Source organism: Symphalangus syndactylus, chromosome 4, assembly GCF_028878055.3.
Source record: "Symphalangus syndactylus isolate Jambi chromosome 4, NHGRI_mSymSyn1-v2.1_pri, whole genome shotgun sequence".
Taxonomy (NCBI): domain Eukaryota; kingdom Metazoa; phylum Chordata; class Mammalia; order Primates; family Hylobatidae; genus Symphalangus; species Symphalangus syndactylus.
The window spans coordinates 43,390,294-43,410,467 of NC_072426.2; the positions used below are offsets into that span (position 1 = coordinate 43,390,294).

Here is a 20,174-nt window from a genome sequence, read left to right on the forward strand (position 1 = left end):
TGGTGAAAACTTCACAGATCACTAATGTTTCTAGAGGTTAACTTCAAGTGGGCAAGCTGGGGTTTTTAGGTAGTCAGTGGCCTAGTTCCTAAAGCCACAGTATAGGATCTGTTTGTTAAACTGAATCTCTGTTGAAAGTTTGTTTCAGCTGCTTGGAGGCTTCCTTTTAAGACAAACTGTATGTGATTAAGTTGTTTTGAGGGAACTGAAGAACCTGATGTAGCCCTGGGCTAGATAACTGCCTGATTTCTCAGATATTATTTCTCTGGGAAACATTCTGCATAGCACAGGAGCTTAAGAGTGGCATTATCTTCTTGCCTTAATTTCCAGAGATTATTTCTGTACTGAGAATCCTGGAACTACTGTGCTAGGAAATTTAAAGCCGCATGGTCTGTCTTGTTTTCATTTAGTTATTGTGAACACCTAGAATCTTTCTAGGTCCTGATTTCTCTTGCTTAATCCAGTCTTTAACTGCCCCTTATTTGATCACCATGTACTAGGAGCTCTGATGGCCAGCTCAGCTCCTAATCCTTGAGGCAACATCCTTTTTGTATTTGAACTTCAGTTCTGTCCTTGAATCCTGACTAGATATTTCTTGCCCTCTGGTCTCAGAATTCTCTTGGTTTTTATTCCTTGATCCACTTGCCAGTTTTATCACTTTACCCTTTTTCCTCATGGCTTCACATCAAGCCATGGGTATTAGTTGACAGTGTAATTTATTAGATTCTGGTTTTGCCCAAATACTAGGCATGCTTTAATAACAACTGAACCATTTCGTTATTTGGATAGGCATGGGTACCTTATCAAGCAGATTAAAAGGATATGGTACCCGTCCTTTAGAAAAGAACAGCTAAAACCTTGTTGTGGATTATGGATTTAGCCTAAAGAAAAATAATCTGGCATAAATTAAGAGTAAGAGGGAAGATTAATAGAAATTTCACTTCACATAACTTAAAACATGGCTATTTCAATAAATGAAACTAAAGTTTCTCCTGGATCCCAGAATTCAACCTGTATTTATAAATGTAGAATGTATTTAGCTACTTTTTGGTTTAAATGAACTTCTTGGGTTAGCTTGGTAAATGTTGTAATTTTTACTATTTTCTACAAAGAAAATATTTTCTAATTTAAGTTGGAGCTATCTGTGCAGCAGTTTCTCTACAGTTGTACATAAATGTTTTTACTATGAAATGAGCTAATGTATAAAATACTGCTCTATACCATAATAAAGATAGTAATACTTCATTTTGGTGGCTTTTGTTTTCTAAAATGAAAATAGCTTGAAATATTTATTATAAAAATAATAAAAGCTAGATATAAAAATCTAAAGATAAAAGAAACCAGTCACCCTTATCTAATATTTTAGTGAGCAGTCTTCCACATATTCATTTATAAAATTGGAATCATTTGATTTTGTGTATTGCTTTTCCCCCCCAACATGTTGTGCACAATTTTGTACAGGCTTACAAGGACATTTTTGATGACATGTTATCTTGTATGGATATGCCACTACACATTTAACCAGTACTTGATGTCCATGTTGGTTATTTCTAATTTTTCACCATTATAAACAACCCTAAAGTTAATATCCTCATTTATGTGTTTGCATACTTGTCTGTCACCTTAGGATACGTTTTCTAAAGGTAGATCTACAGCTTTGAACTCCTAGGCTCATGTGATCCTCCCTTTCAGCCTCCCAAGTAGCTGAGACTACAGGGGGTACCACCAAACCTGGCTAATATTTAAATTTTTTATAGAGATGGAGTCTCATTCTGTTGACCAAGCTGGTCGTGAACCCCTGGCCTCAAGCAATCGTCCTGCCTTGGCTTCCCAAAGTGCTGGGATTATAGGTGTGAGCCACCATGCCCACCCTCTTCTAATTATCTGTCATGAGATGGATCTCCAGTCATTGCACTGAGGTTTATGTATTTAATATATTTAGTGTTTTCCCTATACTGGGGCATGAATTTTTGTCTTTCTTTGAGACAGGATCTCTATCTGTTACCCAGGATGGAGTGCAGTGGCATGATCATAGCTCACTGCAGCCTTGAACTCCTGGGCTCCAATGACCCTCTTACTTCAGTCTCCCACTTAGCTAAGACTATAGGCATGTGCCACCACACCTGGCCAATATTTCTTTAAAAATGTTTTTTGTAGAAAAATTAGCCGGGCGTGGTGGCAGGTGCCTGTAGTCCCAGCTACTTGGGAGGCTGAGGCAGGAGAATGGCGTGAACTCAGGAGGCGGAGCTTGCAGTGAGCCGAGATTGTGCCACTGCACTCCAGCCTGGGTGACAGAGCAAGACTGTCTCAAAAAAAAATGTTTTTTGTAGAGCCAGGGATCTCACTGTATCGTCCAGGCTGGTGAATTTTTGTCCATTTTTTACTGCTGAATTCCCAGCACCTACAACAGTGCTGGAAAATAATAGATACTAAATACTGAACAAGTAAACAAATCTTTTTTTTTTTTTTTTTTTTGAGACAGGGTCTCACTCTGCTACCCAGGCTGGAGTACAGTGGCTCAATCACAGCTCGCCGCAGCCTCCAACTGCCAGGTTCAGGTGATCTCCCATGTCAGCCTCCTGAGTAGCTGGGACTACAGGCATCCACCACCATGCCTGGCTAATTTTTGTATCTATTTATTTATTTATTTGTAGATACGGGGTTTCGCCATGTTGCACGAGCTGGTCTTGAACCCCTGGGCTCAATCGATCCCGCGACCTCGGCCTCCCAAAGTGCTAGGATTACAGGTGTGAGCCACTGTGCCCGGCCCAAATCATTTTAAATGTACTGGGAGATGCGCTGATAAGAGGCCAAACTGGCAGCAGGACTGCCTGTTAGAAGTAATCAGATGATGGCGGCCTAAACTAATGGAGCTAAAAAGATGTACACAGAGCTCTTTAGGAGGTGGACTAAGCAGTACTATTTGGTTTTAGGTTTAATGACAGAAGAGGCCTGGTGCAGTGGCTCATGCCTGTAATCACAGTACTTTGGGAAGCCAAGGTGGGCAGATTATTTCAGGTCAGGAGTTCGAGACCAGTATGGCCAACATGGTGAACCCCCCCCCCACCCCGTCTCTACCAAAAACACAAAAATTAGCTAGGTGTGGTGGTGCACACCCGTAATCCCAACTACTCAGGAGGTTGAGGTTGCACTGAGCTGAGACCACGCCAATGCACTCCAGCCTGGGCAACAAAGCAAGACTGTCTCAAAAAAAAAAAAAGTGCAGGAAATCGGCCTGGTGGATGGTGGTGCCATTCACTGACGTGTAGAACTGCAAATGTGGCAAATTTGGTATGGGAAGGAAGGGGCATGTGAAGAGGAAGATCATACATTTAGACTTGAACATACTGATACGCAGCAGCTATTGAAACATTCAGGTGTGATTGTTCTAGCTGGATGTTGGATATTCCAGTCTGGAGCTCTGGAGAGCCATCTGGCCTGGAGACAAAGTGGGAGTAAGCAGCATGTGTAATGATAGACCTGGAAGTGGATGAGATCTCCCAGGGATAAGGTTTAGGAAAGAATTTTTAGGAGCATTAACACTTAAAGGATGGAAGTTTAATTTTATTTATTCTTCAGAATAATTCTGTCGAGGTAAGTAGTAGTATCATTCAGATTTTACTATGGGAAACCTGAAGCTTAAAAAAGTTAACTTGTCAGTAAGAAAGCTGGTCGATCTGAGGTTCAAGCCATATGTCTATGAGCTCCCAAAATCAATGCTCCTTTGTATGTCTCAAAGCACTGTACACAGCTGGTGCTTAATAGTTAAAATCTATCACCCTTCCCCATTTGACTTGATAACTTAGGAAGGTAAAAGGCATGAGGTGGCTTTCACAGCTGTGGGACTTAGCTCTTGTTACCTTGGGCAGTTGTACAGATTGCTACAACCTGTATTTCAGGGTCGAAGTGAAAATATTTGTCTATCACTGAGTGTTTTGTGTATTTACGGCCCTCGATCAAGAGATTATATGTTAATGATAATAATCAGCTCTTGGCTACATTTCCATTTTTTTTCTTTTATTTTACTTTAGGTTCTGGGATACATGTGCAGAACGTGCAGGTTTGTTACATAGGTATACATGTGCCATGGTGGTTTGCTGCATCTATCAACCTGTCAGCTAGGTTTTATGCCCCGCATGCATTAGGTATTTGTTCTAATGCTTGTGTTTTCTTTTTCTCTGAGGCAGTCTCGCTCACTGTAACCTCCACCTCTTGGGCTCAAGCCATCCTTCCGCCTCAGCCTCCATGGTAGCTAGGACTACAGTCGCGCGTCACCAAGCCCAGCTAATTTTTTAAAAAAAATTATGTAAACCTGGGAGGCGGGGCTTGCAGTGAGCAGTGATCGTGCCACTGCACTCCAGCCTGGGCGACAGAGCGAGACTCCATCTCAAAAAAAAAAAAAAATTACGTAGAGATGGGTCTTGCTATGTTGCCCACTCCAGTGGGCATCCCAAAATATTACTGGCATCCCAAAATGTTAGGATTACAGATGTAAGCCACTGCGCCTGGCCTTTTTTAAAAAAAGTTTTATCCAGTGACAGGCTGCGGTATACACTTAATGTCTAAAGGTTTTTGCCTTTCAATTCATGTCAACGCGAGTAGAGTTAGCTAGCTATGTTTATAAACAATATTCCGATATGCTTCGTTAAAGTAAGCCGATATTAAACATTTATATAAATCCATCCTCACAGGGTCAGTCTGGAGATAAACTCACCATTGCAGGGGGTGGGGAAGGAGGCGGGAACACGCTCTTTGACTACTTCATTTCCATGAGAATGGTTGCTGTGGTGATTGCTACGTCTTCCCATTGGTCACTACCAAGCGTATTGCGGTTCTCCGGGAGGGTTTTATTGGTTCCCGTTCCACAGCGGCCGCAACGTGTCGAGAGCCGTAAGTAAAGTGTCGCAAAGCAGAAGGAAGGCGGGAGTCCCGACTGCAAACATTGAGGACAGCCAGGCAGTAGAGGCCGTTATGGCGAACGTTCCGTGGGCAGAGGTCTGCGAGATATTCCAGGCGGCGCTCGCCCTGTCGCGGGTGGAACTGCATAAAAATCCGGAGAAGGAACCGTACAAGTCCAAATACAGCGCCCGGGCGCTACTGGAAGAGGTCAAGGCGCTGCTCGGCCCCGCGCCTGAGGACGAGGATGAGCGGCCTGAGGCCGAGGACGGCCCGGGTGCTGGTGACCACGCCCTGGGGCTGCCGGCTGAGGTGGTGGAGCCCGAGGGGCCCGTCGCCCAGCGAGCGGTGAGGCTGGCAGTCATCGAGTTCCACCTCGGGGTGAACCACATCGACACGGAGGAGCTGTCGGCGGGGGAGGAGCACCTGGTGAAATGCCTGCGGCTGCTGCGCAGGTACCGGCTCTCGCACGACTGCATCTCCCTCTGCATCCAGGCGCAGGTGAGAGCGAGCCCGGCCAGGCCGGCCCCTGTCGGCAAATGGCGAGGGATTGGGAGGAGTCCCTGCCAAGGCCAAGGGCAGACGTTCTAAGGCGCAATTCGTCCCCACGTTTTTGAAGCTCTGGACTGAGTCCCAGAGAGCGTCTGTGGTCTTCAAAAAAGCCAGTCTTAAGGACTTATTGCTTTGTAACTAGATCTCCCACAGTCGTCCGTCCCCAAACTCCGTGTCCACCCTCGTCGCCCACTCCAACATCGCTTGCTGCTGCTTCACTTAGACGTGGCGATGCACTGGTGTCCGAGACCCTCCTACATCGTCACGCGCTTTCCTCTCCACCAGTCCAACTCCTTTTCATTCTGTTAAGAAAATCCAAAGTAATCTAAATCTTAACTTCTCAAGGAAATGACAATGACCGGAGTACATTCTTTTTGGTTTTGTTCTGTTTTTGTTTTTTTTTCTTAGAGATGGGGTCTCACTGTGTCTCCCAGGTTGGAGTTAAGTGGCACCATCATAGCTCATTGCAGCTTCCACCTCTTGGGCTCAAGCAATCCTCCTGCCTCAGCCTTCATAGTAGCTGGAACCACAGGCGCATGCCACCATTCTTGGTAATTTTTTAAATTTTCTGTAGAGATGGGGGGTCACACTATATTGCCCAGGCTGGTCTTGAACTCTTGGACTCAAGTGATCCTTCTGGCTCGCCTTCTCAAAGTGCTGGGATTACGGGCCTGAGCCGCTGTGCCTGGCTCGGAATACATTCTTAATTCAAAATAAAATGTCCAAAATCTTCAGCTTCCTTTCTTACCAAATTCATTTGTTTGCATCTTAGGGAATTCTTCCCCATTCTTTTTTTTTTTTTTTTTTTTTTTTTTTTTTTTTTTTTGAGACGGAGTCTCGCTCTGTCGCCCAGGCTAGAGTGCAGTGGCGCGATCTTGGCTCACTGCAAGCTCCGCCTCCCGGGTTCACGCCATTCTCCTGCCTCAGCCTCTCCGAGTAGCTGGGACTACAGGCGCCCGCCACCGCGCCCGGCTAATTTTTTGTATTTTTAGTAGAGACGGGGTTTCACCGTGGTCTCGATCTCCTGACCTCGTGATCCGCCCGCCTCGGCCTCCCAAAGTGCTGGGATTACAAGCGTGAGCCACCGCGCCCGGCCCATTCTTGAAAACCTATCTCGAGAATCACTTTCTTTAGTATTAATAACTTTTTTGGGACCATTTTGGGCCAAACTGATCTCTTCTTCCTAACTTTGAATTCTTTTTTTTTTTTTTTGAGACGGAGTCTCGCTCTGTCGCCCAGGCTGGAGTGCACTGGAGCGATCTCGGCTCACTGCAAGCTCCGCCTCCCGGGTTCACGCCATTCTCCTGCCTCAGCCTCTCCTAGTAGCTGGGACTACAGGCGCCCGCCACCACGCCCGGCTAATTTTTTGTATTTTTAGTAGAGACGGGGTTTCACCGTGGTCTCGATCTCCTGACCTCATGATCCGCCCGCCTCGGCCTCCCAAAGTGCTGGGATTACAAGCGTGAGCCACCGCACCCGGCTTGAATTCTTATAATACTTTTTGTTTCCCATTTATATGGTACTTGGTTTATTAAATAAATCTGGGCAGGGCACAGTGGCTCCCATCTGTAATCCCAGCATTTTGGGAGGCCGAAGTGGGAGGATGGTGTGAGGTCAGGAGTTCAAGACCAGCCTGGGCAACAAAGTGAGACTCTGTCTCTTAAAAAATAAATAAATAAATAAAATAAATAAATAAACTCACAAAACTAGCCAGGCGTGGTGGTGCACGCCTGTAGTCCTAGCTACTGGGGAGGCTAGGCTGAGCTGGGAGGATCACTTGAGCCCCTGGAGGAGCCATGATCATGCCACTGCAACTCCAGTCTGGGTGACAGAGCAAGACCTTTTCTCAACAACAACAAAATCCACATCAATATTCTAAAGTAATATTGGTCAACACCTGTAAAAAGAAGGGGTGAAAAAAAGAAAAATACTTTAAAAAGTTAACATAATATTGGGACAGGTGAATATGGATGTTTATCACAGCAGTGTTGATTATTAAAGAAGGAAAATCACAGGGCTGAGGCAGGAGGATCGCTTGAGCCCAGGAGGTCGAGGCTGCAGTGAGCCAAGATTGTGTCACTGCACTCCAGCCTGTGCAACAGAGTGAGACCCTGTCTCAAAAAGCAAAGAAAAGGAAAACAATATAAATGTCAGTAGGAATATGATTAAATTCTGTTACATCCAAACAGAAGAACAGTACACAATTATTAAAAATAATAGTTTATATTAACAAAAATTGGCAATATGAAGAGGGAGGGAGAAGACTCTAAGCCATGTTTAGAATTATGTAGAAAAGGCCGGGTGTGGTGGCTCACACTTGTAATCCTAGCACGTTGGGAGGCTGGGATGAGATGATCACTCGAGCTTAGGAGTTCAAGACCAGCCTGGGCACATAGTGACACCTCGTCGCTACTAAAAATAAGAAAAAAAAATTATTCCAGGCATGGCTGCTTTGCTAGGCAGTATGTTCTTTGGGCAGCCAGCGGGGCCCCGACCACCACCGGGCTCTGGGGCCAGGCTTCCCTTACTTACCAGCAGCTCCAGGGGCTCTGAGACCTTCTAACAGTACTTTGGCGGACGACGTGGAGTCAGCTTTCCAGACTTGCTTTGCCTCTCCAGTAAGTTAGGACTATGTCAATGGCAGCAATCAGGAAGAAATTGGAACTGGTGGCCGGGCGCGGTGGCTCATGCTTGTAATCCCAGCACTTTGGGAGGCCGAGGCGGGCGGATCATGAGGTCAGGAGATCGAGACCACGGTGAAACCCTGTCTCTACTAAAAATACAAAAAAAAAAAAATAAGCCGAGCGTGGTGGCGGGCGCCTGTAGTCCCAGCTACTCGGAGAGGCTGAGGCAGGAGAATGGCGTGAACCCGGGAGGCAGAGCTTGCAGTGAGCCGAGACTGCGCCACTGCACTCCAGCCTGGGCGACAGAGCAAGACTCCGTCTCAAAAAAAAAAAAAAAAAAAAAAAGAAATTGGAACTGGTGTTGATCAGTGTATACACAAGTTTCTGGATATTGCAAGACAGACAGAATATTTCTTATCCTACAAAAAAGATTGCAGTTATCTGTCCAGAAACCAGAGCAAGTTATCAATGAGGATGTTGATGTCTCCAGATTAAGAAATGAGTAACATTGGAGACACGCAGTGGTCCAGAAGCACTTGACAAAGCTAAGGCATTGGCAGCAAATGCTGGAGGTCATCACGTGCAGTACAAAAAGCTAGCCGACATTCATCAAGGCTCCTTGGTCTACCTTGAGCAGGCATTCAGTATCCCTGCACTTCTGAAGTGCACCTGAGCAAAAGGGTAAAGGCTGTGGGCCTGAGAGTGGGCTGGTGTGGGAGAGCCCCATGCAGATGGTTTGCCACACATCCCTTCTCGTAGACTTGGCATTTTGGAAGAACTCTTTGACAGAAAATGAGTTGATTTTAGTTTTATGCTCCCACCTAAAATTTTTTCACTATTTTTATAAGACGTTAATTTCTTGAGTACTTTATTTGTAACATGCCTGTACCTTGGGTAAACCAAGTAAACTTTTTTTTGTCTTAGGCAAAGTTTAGACTGTTCGTATGATGATACACTTTCTTTTTTATGTGGGTTTTTTTTTTTTTGCTTGTTTTTTATTTTTATTTTTGAAACAGAATCTTCCTCTGTTGCCCAGGCTACATAGCAGTGGCACCTTCACAGCTCACTGCAACTTCCACCTTCCTGGCTTAAGCGATCCTTCCACCTCAGCCTCCCACAAAGCTGGGACCACAGGTGCATGCCACCATGCCCAGCTAATTTTTGTATTTTTTAGAGAGACGGTGTTTCACCATGTTGCTCGGGCTGGTCTCGAACTCCTGAGCTCAGGCAATCTACCCACCCCTGCCTCCCAAAGTGTTGGGATTACCAGTATGAGCCACCGTGCCTGGCCTTTTAAAAATTTTTGCATGACTTTTCATCTTTTTATGTGTGTTTCCCATTTGTTTGATATGAGGGAAAAATTTCTAATAGCTTGAGAATCAAGGGGATGGGGATTTTGGTTGTAGGCATTTTGTAATAATTACCCCTTAGCAGTGGTGTAGAAAAATAGGTAAATTTTTTCTGTTTCAAGACTTAAAACTACCTCAAGAAGAACAATCTAATGCAACAGTATTTGTAATGCTTCCAGAGGTCTCAGATGAGGAATTTTTTTGTAAATGGGTTGGAAGAAGATTAAAATATCCTGGGTTAGTGTAGTAATATTATGGTAGGATCCTTAGGTTGATGCTGACTTTTGTTTGGGGTAAGTTTATATTTTGTGTGGTGTTTATTTATTTTTTTTGAAGAGGAGGATGTAGTAGGTAGCAGTGTTACAAATCAGTTGAAGTAATGGAGTAGACCCTGTTGTCAGTAGGTGAGTTATGAGGGCTAAAGCTTGGTATGATGGTCTCTTTTTGTTTTGTTTTCTTTGCTTTTATCTTTTTTGTTTTACATTTGGGGAGGGGAGAGATTTTCCATTAAGGAAGGTTATTGCTAGTGGATTTGATTCCAAGGGCCTGGGGTATCACAATAGGGTTGGGGAGGGGCTGCAGGGTGATCCTTGGCTACTGAACCTCCACAAACAGCATGTGGTGCCCCTGTCCTTTGAAGATAATTTACTCTCTTGTTAGTTTTGCAGTCCACCTCAGATTCTCTGTTGAATTGCTGTTAAGAAATACAGACCAGTGTTGTTTCTGGGCTCTTGTTGGGTGAGGTTTTCCTGAGTTTTATGTCTCTTCTTAGTTCACATCGTGTTACCCAGAACAAATGCTTCACTGTCTTCTGAACAGGCAGTACTCCTGTGGCTCTGTGTCTTGGCTCGTTTAGTTTTCTTCAGCCTTGAAGGCTCCTTCCCACACTTACTGACATCCACTCATGTTCCTGGTATGACCTGGATTGCTGCCTGGACCTTTCAACCTCCCAGTGCCCTTTCTGCTGCATTCCCAGAGCACAGGACTTTTTTCTACTGACCTTGCTTGGTTCTCCCTTGTGGGTTAGTAAGTTCTGTCTGTCTCTTTGCCCCTCACTAGTTGTTCATCCATGAGAATTAGGTATTATTCCTTTTAAATATACAGGGACCATATAGTCTTTATCTTTTATACATGATACTTATTACTCAATTTTGTGTGTGCAAGGTATCTGGCACATGGACCTATGATTAGTAGCCTGAGGTCAACAAATCTCAGTTAGAATGCATAGGTTAAAAAAGCTTTTTTTTTTTTTTTTTTTTTTTTTGATTAAATTTAATTTTATCTTTAAAGAGATGGGGTCTCACTATATTGACCAGGCTGATCTCAAACTCCTGGCCTCAAGTGATCCTCACATCTCGGCTTCCCAAAGTGCAAGGATTACGGGCATGAGCCATTGAGCCCAGCCTAAACAAAGCTTTTAGAAGCTCCTGCAACCTCAAGGTTGTTAACCTGGTCATCTCATGGTAATTAGAAACTCTGATTGGCTGCTTTAGATTTCTTGATTAAAAACCTAAATAAACTGATTAAGTTTTAGGCATTCTTTTTTTTTTTTTTTTTTTTTTTTTTTTCTGAGACGGAGTCTTGCTCTGTCGCCCAGGCTAGAGTGCAGTGGCGCGATCTCGGCTCACTGCAAGCTCCGCCTCCCGGGTTCACGCCATTCTCCTGCCTCAGCCTCTCCGAGTAGCTGGGATTACAGGCGCCCGCCAACACGCCCGGCTAATTTTTTTGTATTTTTTTTAGTAGAGACGGGGTTTCACCGTGTTAGCCAGGATGGTCTCGATCTCCTGACCTCGTGATCCGCCCGCCTCGACCTCCCAAAGTGCTGGGATTACAGGCTTGAGCCACCGCGCCCGGCCAAGTTTTAGGCATTCTTTCAAAGGTTTCTCAGTGAAAAGATTGGGAACTATTCTGTTTGGTGCTTTGTGAAAATATTTTGAATTAGTGTATGTGCCAGTTATTGCCATTTCTTAAGTCCAAAATGTTCTTCTGGTCAAATAAATAGCAGTTTTTCAAAAACAAAAATTAGCTGGGTGTGGTGGCATGCACGTGTAGTCCCAGCTACTCAGGAGGCTGAGGTGGGAGGACTGCTTAAGCCTGGGAGATCAAGGCTGCAGTAAGCTATGAGGGTGTCACTGCACTCCAGCCTGAGTGACAGAGTGAGACCCTGTCTCAGAAAAAAAAAAAAAATTTGTAGAATGATCCTATTTTTGTATAAGACTAAGTATACACACGTACACATATTTACATTATATATACACATATAATAAGTTTATATACATGTGAATATATACAAATACATATATACGTGTGTGTATATGGAAGAGTTTTGCAAGTATCAGTTCATGGGAATTCATGATATTCTAGCTGCTTTGTCTTAATCTGGTGTCTTCTCCTTGGGGAACTACAGAACTTGGATCTATATTATTTATCAAAAGAGACTGATATTACATTAGATTATCAAAAGAGACTTCTGTCTTCTCTGTGTGCCTTAGGAATAATTTTTATCTGGTATTCCTTCACACTGGCACTACCATCTTGATTACTTCACTTTAGTAAAATTTCCTAGGAAATTAGTAGATTGCTGTCCCCACTCCAGGTTATATATGTATAGGAGTACTTTTTGTTGTTATTGTTCACAGCTTCATTGAGTTGCAGTTGGCATATAATAAACTGCACATATTTTTAAGGGTACAGTTTGATGAGTTTTGACATATGTATTTATACCTGTGAAACAATCACTGCAATCAAGATATGAACATATCTGCCACCACCAAAAGTTTTCTTGTGCTCCTTTGTAGTCCCTCCCTCTCTCCTATATTCTTTTCCTCCCTTCTGCTTGCCCCCAACCCTGCATTTTGTAGAATTTTATTTTATTTTAGAGACAGGGTCTTACCATGTTGCCTAGGCTGGCCTCAAACTCCTGGGATCATGTGAACCTTTCACCTCAGCTTCCTGAATAGGTGGGACTATGTCGAGATTTTATTTTATTTTTGGAGACAGGGTCTGGCTCTATCACCCAGGCTGGAGTGCAGTGGCGGGATCTCAGCTCACTGCAACCTCTGCTTCCTGGGCTCAAGCCATCCTCCCACCTCAGCCTCCTAAGTAGCTGAGACTACAGGGTCACGCCACCACGCCCAGCTCATTTTTGTATTTTTTATAGAGGCAGGGTTTCACCATGTTGCCCAGTCCTCAAGTGATTCGCCTGCCTCGGCCTCCCAAAGTGCTGGGATTACAGGTATGTGCCACTGTACCCAGCCTGTGTAGAATTTTATATAAATGAAATCATATTGTCTATACTTTTGTTTTGGTATACCTTTTTTCCACTCAACATCGTTATTTCATTCTGTATCTACTGAGCTGATCGTGTCTTTTCATTTTCAGTCTGTTAATAGGGTGGATTACATTGATTTTTGTAAATGTTAAACTAATCTTGCATTCCTGGGATAAACTCCATTTGGTCATTAACGTATTATCCTTTTTATATATTGTTGAACTGAATTCACTAAATTTTTGTTTAAAATCTTTGCATCTGTGTTCATGAAGGATTTCAGTCTGTAGTTTTCTTGTTATATCTTTGGTTTAATATGAGATGGGAAGTGTTCTGTCTTTTTCTCTTTTCTGGAAGTGTTTGTGTAGTGTTGGTGTTAAACTTCGTTACATGTTTGGCAGAATTTGCCAGTAATACTTTTTTAGCTGTTTTTATTTTATATTTACTTTTCTCCTTACCTAGTTTGATAGTGACAAGGATATGATATGTGAAAGATGCAAGACCTTCCATTGTAGCTTTTCTACCCTTAGTAGGATTTATATTGTATTTAAAGAATAATTCATGTAAAGGCTGGGCACGGTACCTCATGGCTGTAATCCCAGCACTTTGGGAGGCCGAGGTGGGTGGATCACTTGAGGTCAGGAGTTTGAGATCAGCCTGGCCAACATGATGAAACCCTGTCTCTACTAAAAATACAAAAATTAGCCAGGTGTGGTGGCAGGTGCCTGTAATCCCAACTGCTCAGGAGGCTGAGGCACAAGAATCGCTTGAACCTGGGAGGCGGAGGTTGCAGTGAGCCGAGATCATGTCACGGCACTCCAGACTGGGCAACAGAGCAAGACTCTATCTCAAAAAAAAAAATGGTAATAATAATTCAAATTTCAATAGTGGTTATCTCTATGGAGTCAAGCTTTAAAAAAAAAAATCCAAAATACCAAACCTAATTTAATTTTTAAAATAAAGGCAGGCCGGGTGTGGTGGCTGATGCCTGTAATCCCAGCACTTTAGGAGGCTGAGGTGGGTGGGTCACCTGAGGTCAGGAGTTCAAGACAAGCCTGGCCAACATGGCAAAACCCCGTCTCTACTAAAAATACAAAAATTAGCTGGGCGTGATGTTGGGCACTTGCAATCCCAGCCACTCTGGAGGTTGAGGCAGGAGAATAGCTTGAACCCGGGAGGTAGAGGTTGCAGTGAGCTGAGATTGCGTCACTGCACTCCAGCCTAGGCGACTAGAGGGAAACTGTCTCAAAAAAATAAATAGGCTGGGCACGGTGGCTCACGCCTGTAATCCCAGCACTTTGGGAGGCCAAGGCGGGTGGATTGCCTGAGGTCAGCAGTTCGAGACCAGCCTGGCCAACATGGTGAAACCCCGTCTCTACTAAAAATACAAAAATTACCCAGGCATGGTGGCACACGTCCGTAATCCCAGTTACTCAGGAGGCTGAGGCAGGAGAATCGCTTGAACCCAGGAGGTGGAGGTTGTAGTGAGCCAAGATCGTGCCACTGCACTCCAGCCTGGGCAACAGAGTGAGAGACTGTCTCAAAAAATAAAATAAAAAATATTTTGGCCAAGCTCAATGGCTCATGCCTGTAATCCTAAGACTTTGGGAGGCTGAGACTTGAGTCCAGGAGTTTGAGACCAGCCTGGGCAACATAGTGAGACTTTGTCTCTATTTGAAGAAAAATAAAATAAAAATGATTTGATCATTCCACTGGAACATAGCACTTTGGTCTTCTGGCTTTACAAAATATATCCATTGTATATATATATTTTTAAGTGACTTGATCAGTCCTCAGTATCCAGGACTATAGGTCATACTGATAATGTGAGATTGGATAGTTCTCTCCTCTGTGTTACTTATGAGGTCCTTTCCAGGACCTCATTAAACTACATAAGTAATAGAGGCTTAACATAATAGAGGACGTTATTAAACCTCATAAGTAATAAGAGACTTGAAGGGTGATATGGTTTGGCTCTGTGTCCCCACCCAAATCTCATGTTGAATTGTGATCTTCAGTCTTAGAGGAGAAGCCTGGTGGGAGATGACTGGATCATGGGGGTGGATTTCCCCTTGCTGTTCTCATGAGATCCGATTGTTTGAAAGTGTATATAGCACTTCCCCCTTTGCTCTCTCCCCTTCCTGCTCCAGCCATGTAGGATGTTTGGGCTTCCGCTTCACCTTTTGCCATGATTTTAAGTTTCCTGAGGCCTCCCCAGCCATACTTCCTGTACAGCCTGTGGAACTGCGAGCCAATTAAACCTCTTTTCTTTATAAAGTATCTAGTCTCAGGTAGTTCTTTATAGCAATATGAGAATGGACTAATACAAAGGGTTCTGCCTTCCTAATAACCTACTGATTGTAATTTCCTGATGTTAGACCTACAAGCCACCTTTTCCTTACTCTTCAGTTCAACTTATTTCTCCTTTGATGATAGACGGTGCGTGGGAAACTCCTTTGACCATGTCACCAGTAAGCCCCACTGCAGCACACTGCAACTAACCTAGGTAGTCTAGAGACTCACCTAGTACCACAAACTGGTTAGTCACACTATTTTTGGGACAGGGTTGTGTTTGGCCTGCTATATCCAGAGTAGACTATGCCACAGAAAGCAACAATTCTTGGTATGTGACAAATCTGAAACCATGAAACCATGATTGTAAGTTTCCCGAGGCCTCCCCAGCCATACCTCCTGTACAGCCTGTGGAACTGTGAGCCAATTAAACCTCTTTTCTTTATAAAGTATCTAGTCTCAGGTAGTTCTTTATAGCAATATGAGAATGGACTAATACAAAGGGCTCTGCCTTCCTAATAACTTACTGATTGGTCATGTTACATGTTGGTCAGGCTGGTCTTGAACTTCTGACCCCGTGATCTGCCCGCTTCAGCCTCCCAAAGTGCTGGGATTACAGGCGTGAGCCACTGCACCCGGCCCAAAAGATTTTTAAAACAAAATGTGTGATATAGTAATATATATGCTTCTTTATTAACACATTATATAATGTGTCTAATATCTGTGGTGATTTTCAAGTAATGATGAGCATAAATGATATTTTGAGATATCTGCAAACTAGCATAATAGAAAGGTTTTTTTTTTTTCATTTCTATTGTTCACAAAGTCCCAGGTCCTATAATACTGCTACAATTTGTTTCCTGTGTTCGTAATGAAAAGAAATGCTGTATTTTAATAGGAGATTAGTGAAAAGAAATTTGTATTTTTTTCGCTATCCAAATTCATGGACTCTGAATTCTCTTTATGGATGCCTTGGGGGTCCTTAGACTTGAGGTTAAGAATTTCTGCATTAGGGCCGGGCGCGGTGGCTCACGCTTGTAATCCCAGCACTTTGGGAGGCCGAGGCGGGCGGATCACGAGGTCAGGAGATCGAGACCACAGTGAAACCCTGTCTCTACTAAAAATACAAAAAAATTAGCCGGATGTGGTGGCGGGCACCTGTAGTCCCAGCTACTCGGAGAGGCTGAGGCAGGAGAATGGCGTGAACCCGGGAGGCGGAGCTTGCAGTGAGCCGAGATTGCGCCACTGCACTCCAGCCTGGGCGACAGAGCGAGACTCCGTCTCAAAAAAAAAAAAAAAAGAATTTCTGCATTAAAAACTCTGTTTCCTTAACCTGTTCCTTCCCTAGTGGCAAAAGATGGTAGAAGGCCAGCCTCAGAAGTATCCTTGTGCCTGAAGGACTGACTATTCCAAGGGAAGTGAGGTAGACTAACCCCACTACATACATAATTTTTTTTTTTTTTTTTTTTTTTTTTTGAGATAGAGTCTCAATCTGTAGCCTAGGCTGGAGTGCAGCGGCATGGTCTCGGCTCACTGTAACCCTCACCTCCTGGGTTCAAGCAATTCTTCTGCCTCAGCCTCCCAAGTAGTTGGGATTACAGGCATCTGCCACCACACTCGGCTAAATTTTTTTTGTATTTTTCAGTAGAGATGGGGTTTCACCATGTTGGCCAGGCTGGTCTCAAACTCCTGACCTCAAGTGATCTGCCTACTTCAGCCTCCCAGAGTGCTGGGATTACAGGTGTGAGCCACTGTGCTAGGCCCATATATATAATTTTTTGGTTTTGGTTTTGTTTTTGAGACAGAGTCTTGCTCCATCACCCAGGTAGGAGTGCAATGGCGCGATCTCGGCTCACTGCAACCTCTGCCTCCCAGGTTCATGCAGTTCTGCCTCAGCCTCCCAAGCAGCTGGGATTACAGGCGCACACCACCACTCCTAGCTAATTTTTATGTTTTTAGTAGAGACGGGGTTTCACCATTTTGGCCAGGCTGGTCTTGAACTTCTCGCCTCAAGTGATCTGCCTGCTTTGGCCTCCCAAAGTGCTAGAATTACAGGCGTGAGCCACCACGCCCGGCCTATTTCTTTTTTTTAAAAAAAGATCTCTGGAAGAGTGTAGTATTTTGAAAGTATTATATGTTTCTGATCCGTCTGTGTCTATTATCTCAGAAATCTCAGCATGGCTTAGCTGATTGTCCCTTACTCAAAGGCCCACATCATATTGTTGACCTGCTGGGGCTCACAGTAATACTTGAAGACTGAGACGCCAGGAGGATCCACTTCCAACTTACTCACATGGTTGTTGGCAGGATTCAGTTCCTCACAGGCTTTTTGACTGAGGGCCTCAGACTGTTGACCGCTCTCGTTTCCTTTCCATATGGTCCTCTCCATAGGGTGGCTCACAACATGGCAGTTGGCTTCCTTAAGAAAGAGCAGGCAATTGACTGGGCGCGGTGGCTGACGCCTGTAATCCCAGCACTTTGGGAGGCCGAGGTGGGTGGATCACGAGGTCAGGAGATCGAGACCATCCTGGCTAACACGGTGAAACCCCGTCTCTACTAAAAATACAAAAAATTAGCCAGGCGTGATGGCAGGCACCTGTAGTCCCAGCTACTTGGGTGGCTGAGGCAGAAGAATGGCATGAACCCGGGAGGCAGAGCTTGCAGTGAGCCGAGACCATGCCACTGCACTCCATCCTGGGCGACAGAGCGAGACTCCGTCTCAAAGAAAAAAAAAAAAAAAAAAAAGCAGGCAATAGATAGCATCCAAAATGGAAATCAAGGGTTTTGTTAACTAATCTTGGAAATGACTTTCCATCACTTCTGTGATAGTCTAGTCGTTAGAAGCACATTACTAAAACCAGCCTGTACTCAAGGGCTTCAAGAGGTTACATAAGAGCATGAATACCCCGAAGCAGGAATTATTGGGGGTTAATTTTAGCAGCTACTTGCTGCACTACATAAGGTCAGTATCATTGTGAATAATTAATTCATTGGTAATCCAACTCCACTATTTGGTTGGTAAGTATTGACTTCAAAACTATGAAAGTTACTTTAATTGGAAGTCTTATATCATTGTTTGTTTCTCTTTTTCTTTATTTTCCAGAATAACCTGGGTATCTTGTGGTCTGAAAGAGAAGAAATTGAAACTGCACAGGCTTACCTAGAGTCATCAGAAGCACTGTATAATCAGTATATGAAAGAGGTATGTTACATATCAGATAATTTTTAAGTTTTGATTGAAACTAGTCAAGAATTGATAGTAAGAATCCCTCATTTGTAATATTGGTGTGACTCTTCACTGTGCCCTAGAACTTCTCTATAGAGCTATCTGGGAAGTCACCTAATAGCTGAAATTATTGCATATTATAGACTTCAGGGTTTTAAAAAAATAATCCTTGGATAGGGATTTAGGCAACCTAGTCTAAATACAATTATAAAGGAAATATTATTCTAGTGTTATCCTAAAATACTATTTGAATGTTTTTGTATTTATAATCTAAACATTCTATTTTAGTTTTTCATGAAAATAGCACTACTTGAAGGAAACAAGAACTACTTTAACAAAACATCTGAAATCTCTGAAGCAATGGTTCTCAAATTTAGCACCCATCAAAATCTGGAGAGCTTGTGAAAGCACAGCAGACTGGGCATCCAGGCTCTGATGTAGTAGTTCTGGGGTGGGGCCTAGGAATTTGCATTTTTAATAAGATCCTGCCTGGGTGATGCTTAAATGCTGCTGGTCTAAGTACTATACTGTACTTTGAAAACCACTGCTTCAGGGCAATGGTTTTTCAATGATTTTTTTTTTTTTAACCTGTGAAACCCTTCTGAAAATGCAGCATATAAAAATTGATTGAATTACTCGGGTTAAGCAGGTTAGAAGGACCCAGAGCCCAATCCACTACAGATTCTTCCTCCTCCCCACTGCAGTAGCACCAAAGAGATGCTGTTGAACTTTCAGGGGTCTGGGGAGCCAATGTTGAAAACTCTCACTTTAGGGGTCACAGCCTGCAAAGGTGACAAGCCACTGTGTTACCATCTGTTTCCTTAATAAACTTTTTTTAATATGAAAGGGAAATTATCAGGCACAATATTTTCTTGTGGATTACTATTTGTCACAGCTATCTGCTTTAAAAATCCATTAATACGGCTGAGCATGGTGGCTCATGCCTGTAATCCCAGCATTTTGGGAGGCCGAGGCAGGTGGATCACTTGAAATCAGGAGTTTGAGACCAGCTTGGGCAACATAGTGAAATCCCATCTCTACTAAAAATACAAAACAGCAGGCGTGGTGCTGCACGCCTGTAGTCCCAGCTACTTGGGAGACTGAGGCAGGAGAATCGCTTGAACCTGGGAGGCAGAGGCTGCAGTGAGCCGAGATCACGCCACTGCACTCTGGCCTGGGCAACAGTGAGACCCCGTCTCAAAAAAAAAATCCATTAATAAAGTGCTTTTATAACACTAAAAAACTTGAAATAACGTTAGATATCACATAAAAGAGACTAAACATACAAAATTATGTTTGCTAAATTCATGCGTCAGAATGCTTGACTGCAAAAGGATATAAGAAGCTCGGTATGCCTGTAATCCCAACACTTTGGGAGGCTGAGGCTGGAGGATCACTTGAGCCCAGGAGTTTGAGACCAGCCTGGGCAACACAGGAAGACCTCGTCACTACAAAAAATTAAAAAATTTGCCAGATGTGGTAGCACACACCTGTAGTTTTAGCTACTTGGGAGATTGAGGCAGGAGGGTCACGTGAGCCCAGGAGTTTGAGGTTGTAGTGAGCTATCATCGAACCACTGTACTCCAGCCTGGGTGACAGAGCAAGATTCTGTCTTTTTTTTTTTTTTTTTTTTTTTGAGATGGAGTCTCGCTCTTTGCCCAGGCTGGAGTGCAGTGGCGTGAGCTTGGCTCACTGCAACCTCTGCCTCTTGAGTTCAAGTAATTCTTCTGCCTCAGCCTCCCAAGTAGCTGGTATTATAGGTGCCCGCCACCGTTCCCAGCTAATTTTTGTGAGACCGGGTTTCACCGTGTTGCCAGGCTGGTCTCTAACTCCTGACCTCAAGTGATCCGCCCACCTCAGCCTCCCAAAGTGCTGGGATTACAGGCATAAGCCACCATGCCGGGCCTCGCACCTTGGCATTTTAACGTTCTTCCTGAAGTACTAACAAGAGCAGAGTGCCACAAAGC

The 20,174-nt window shown here is 43.9% G+C and overlaps 1 protein-coding gene and 1 pseudogene across 1 annotated transcript in view; both read left to right on the plus strand.

The window, feature by feature from the left end:
• The first annotated feature begins 4,752 nt into the window (after positions 1-4,752).
• Positions 4,753-20,174, plus strand: part of KIFBP (kinesin family binding protein) — a 28,951-nt gene continuing 13,529 nt past the window's right edge. The window contains exons 1-2 of the mRNA XM_055274526.2: positions 4,753-5,397; positions 18,085-18,183. Of these exons, the coding sequence (XP_055130501.1) occupies positions 4,972-5,397; positions 18,085-18,183 (525 nt within the window). The 5' untranslated portion in view covers positions 4,753-4,971. The remainder of the gene's footprint in view (positions 5,398-18,084; positions 18,184-20,174) is intronic.
• LOC129480580 (mediator of RNA polymerase II transcription subunit 28-like) lies at positions 6,739-10,588 on the plus strand (annotated as a pseudogene).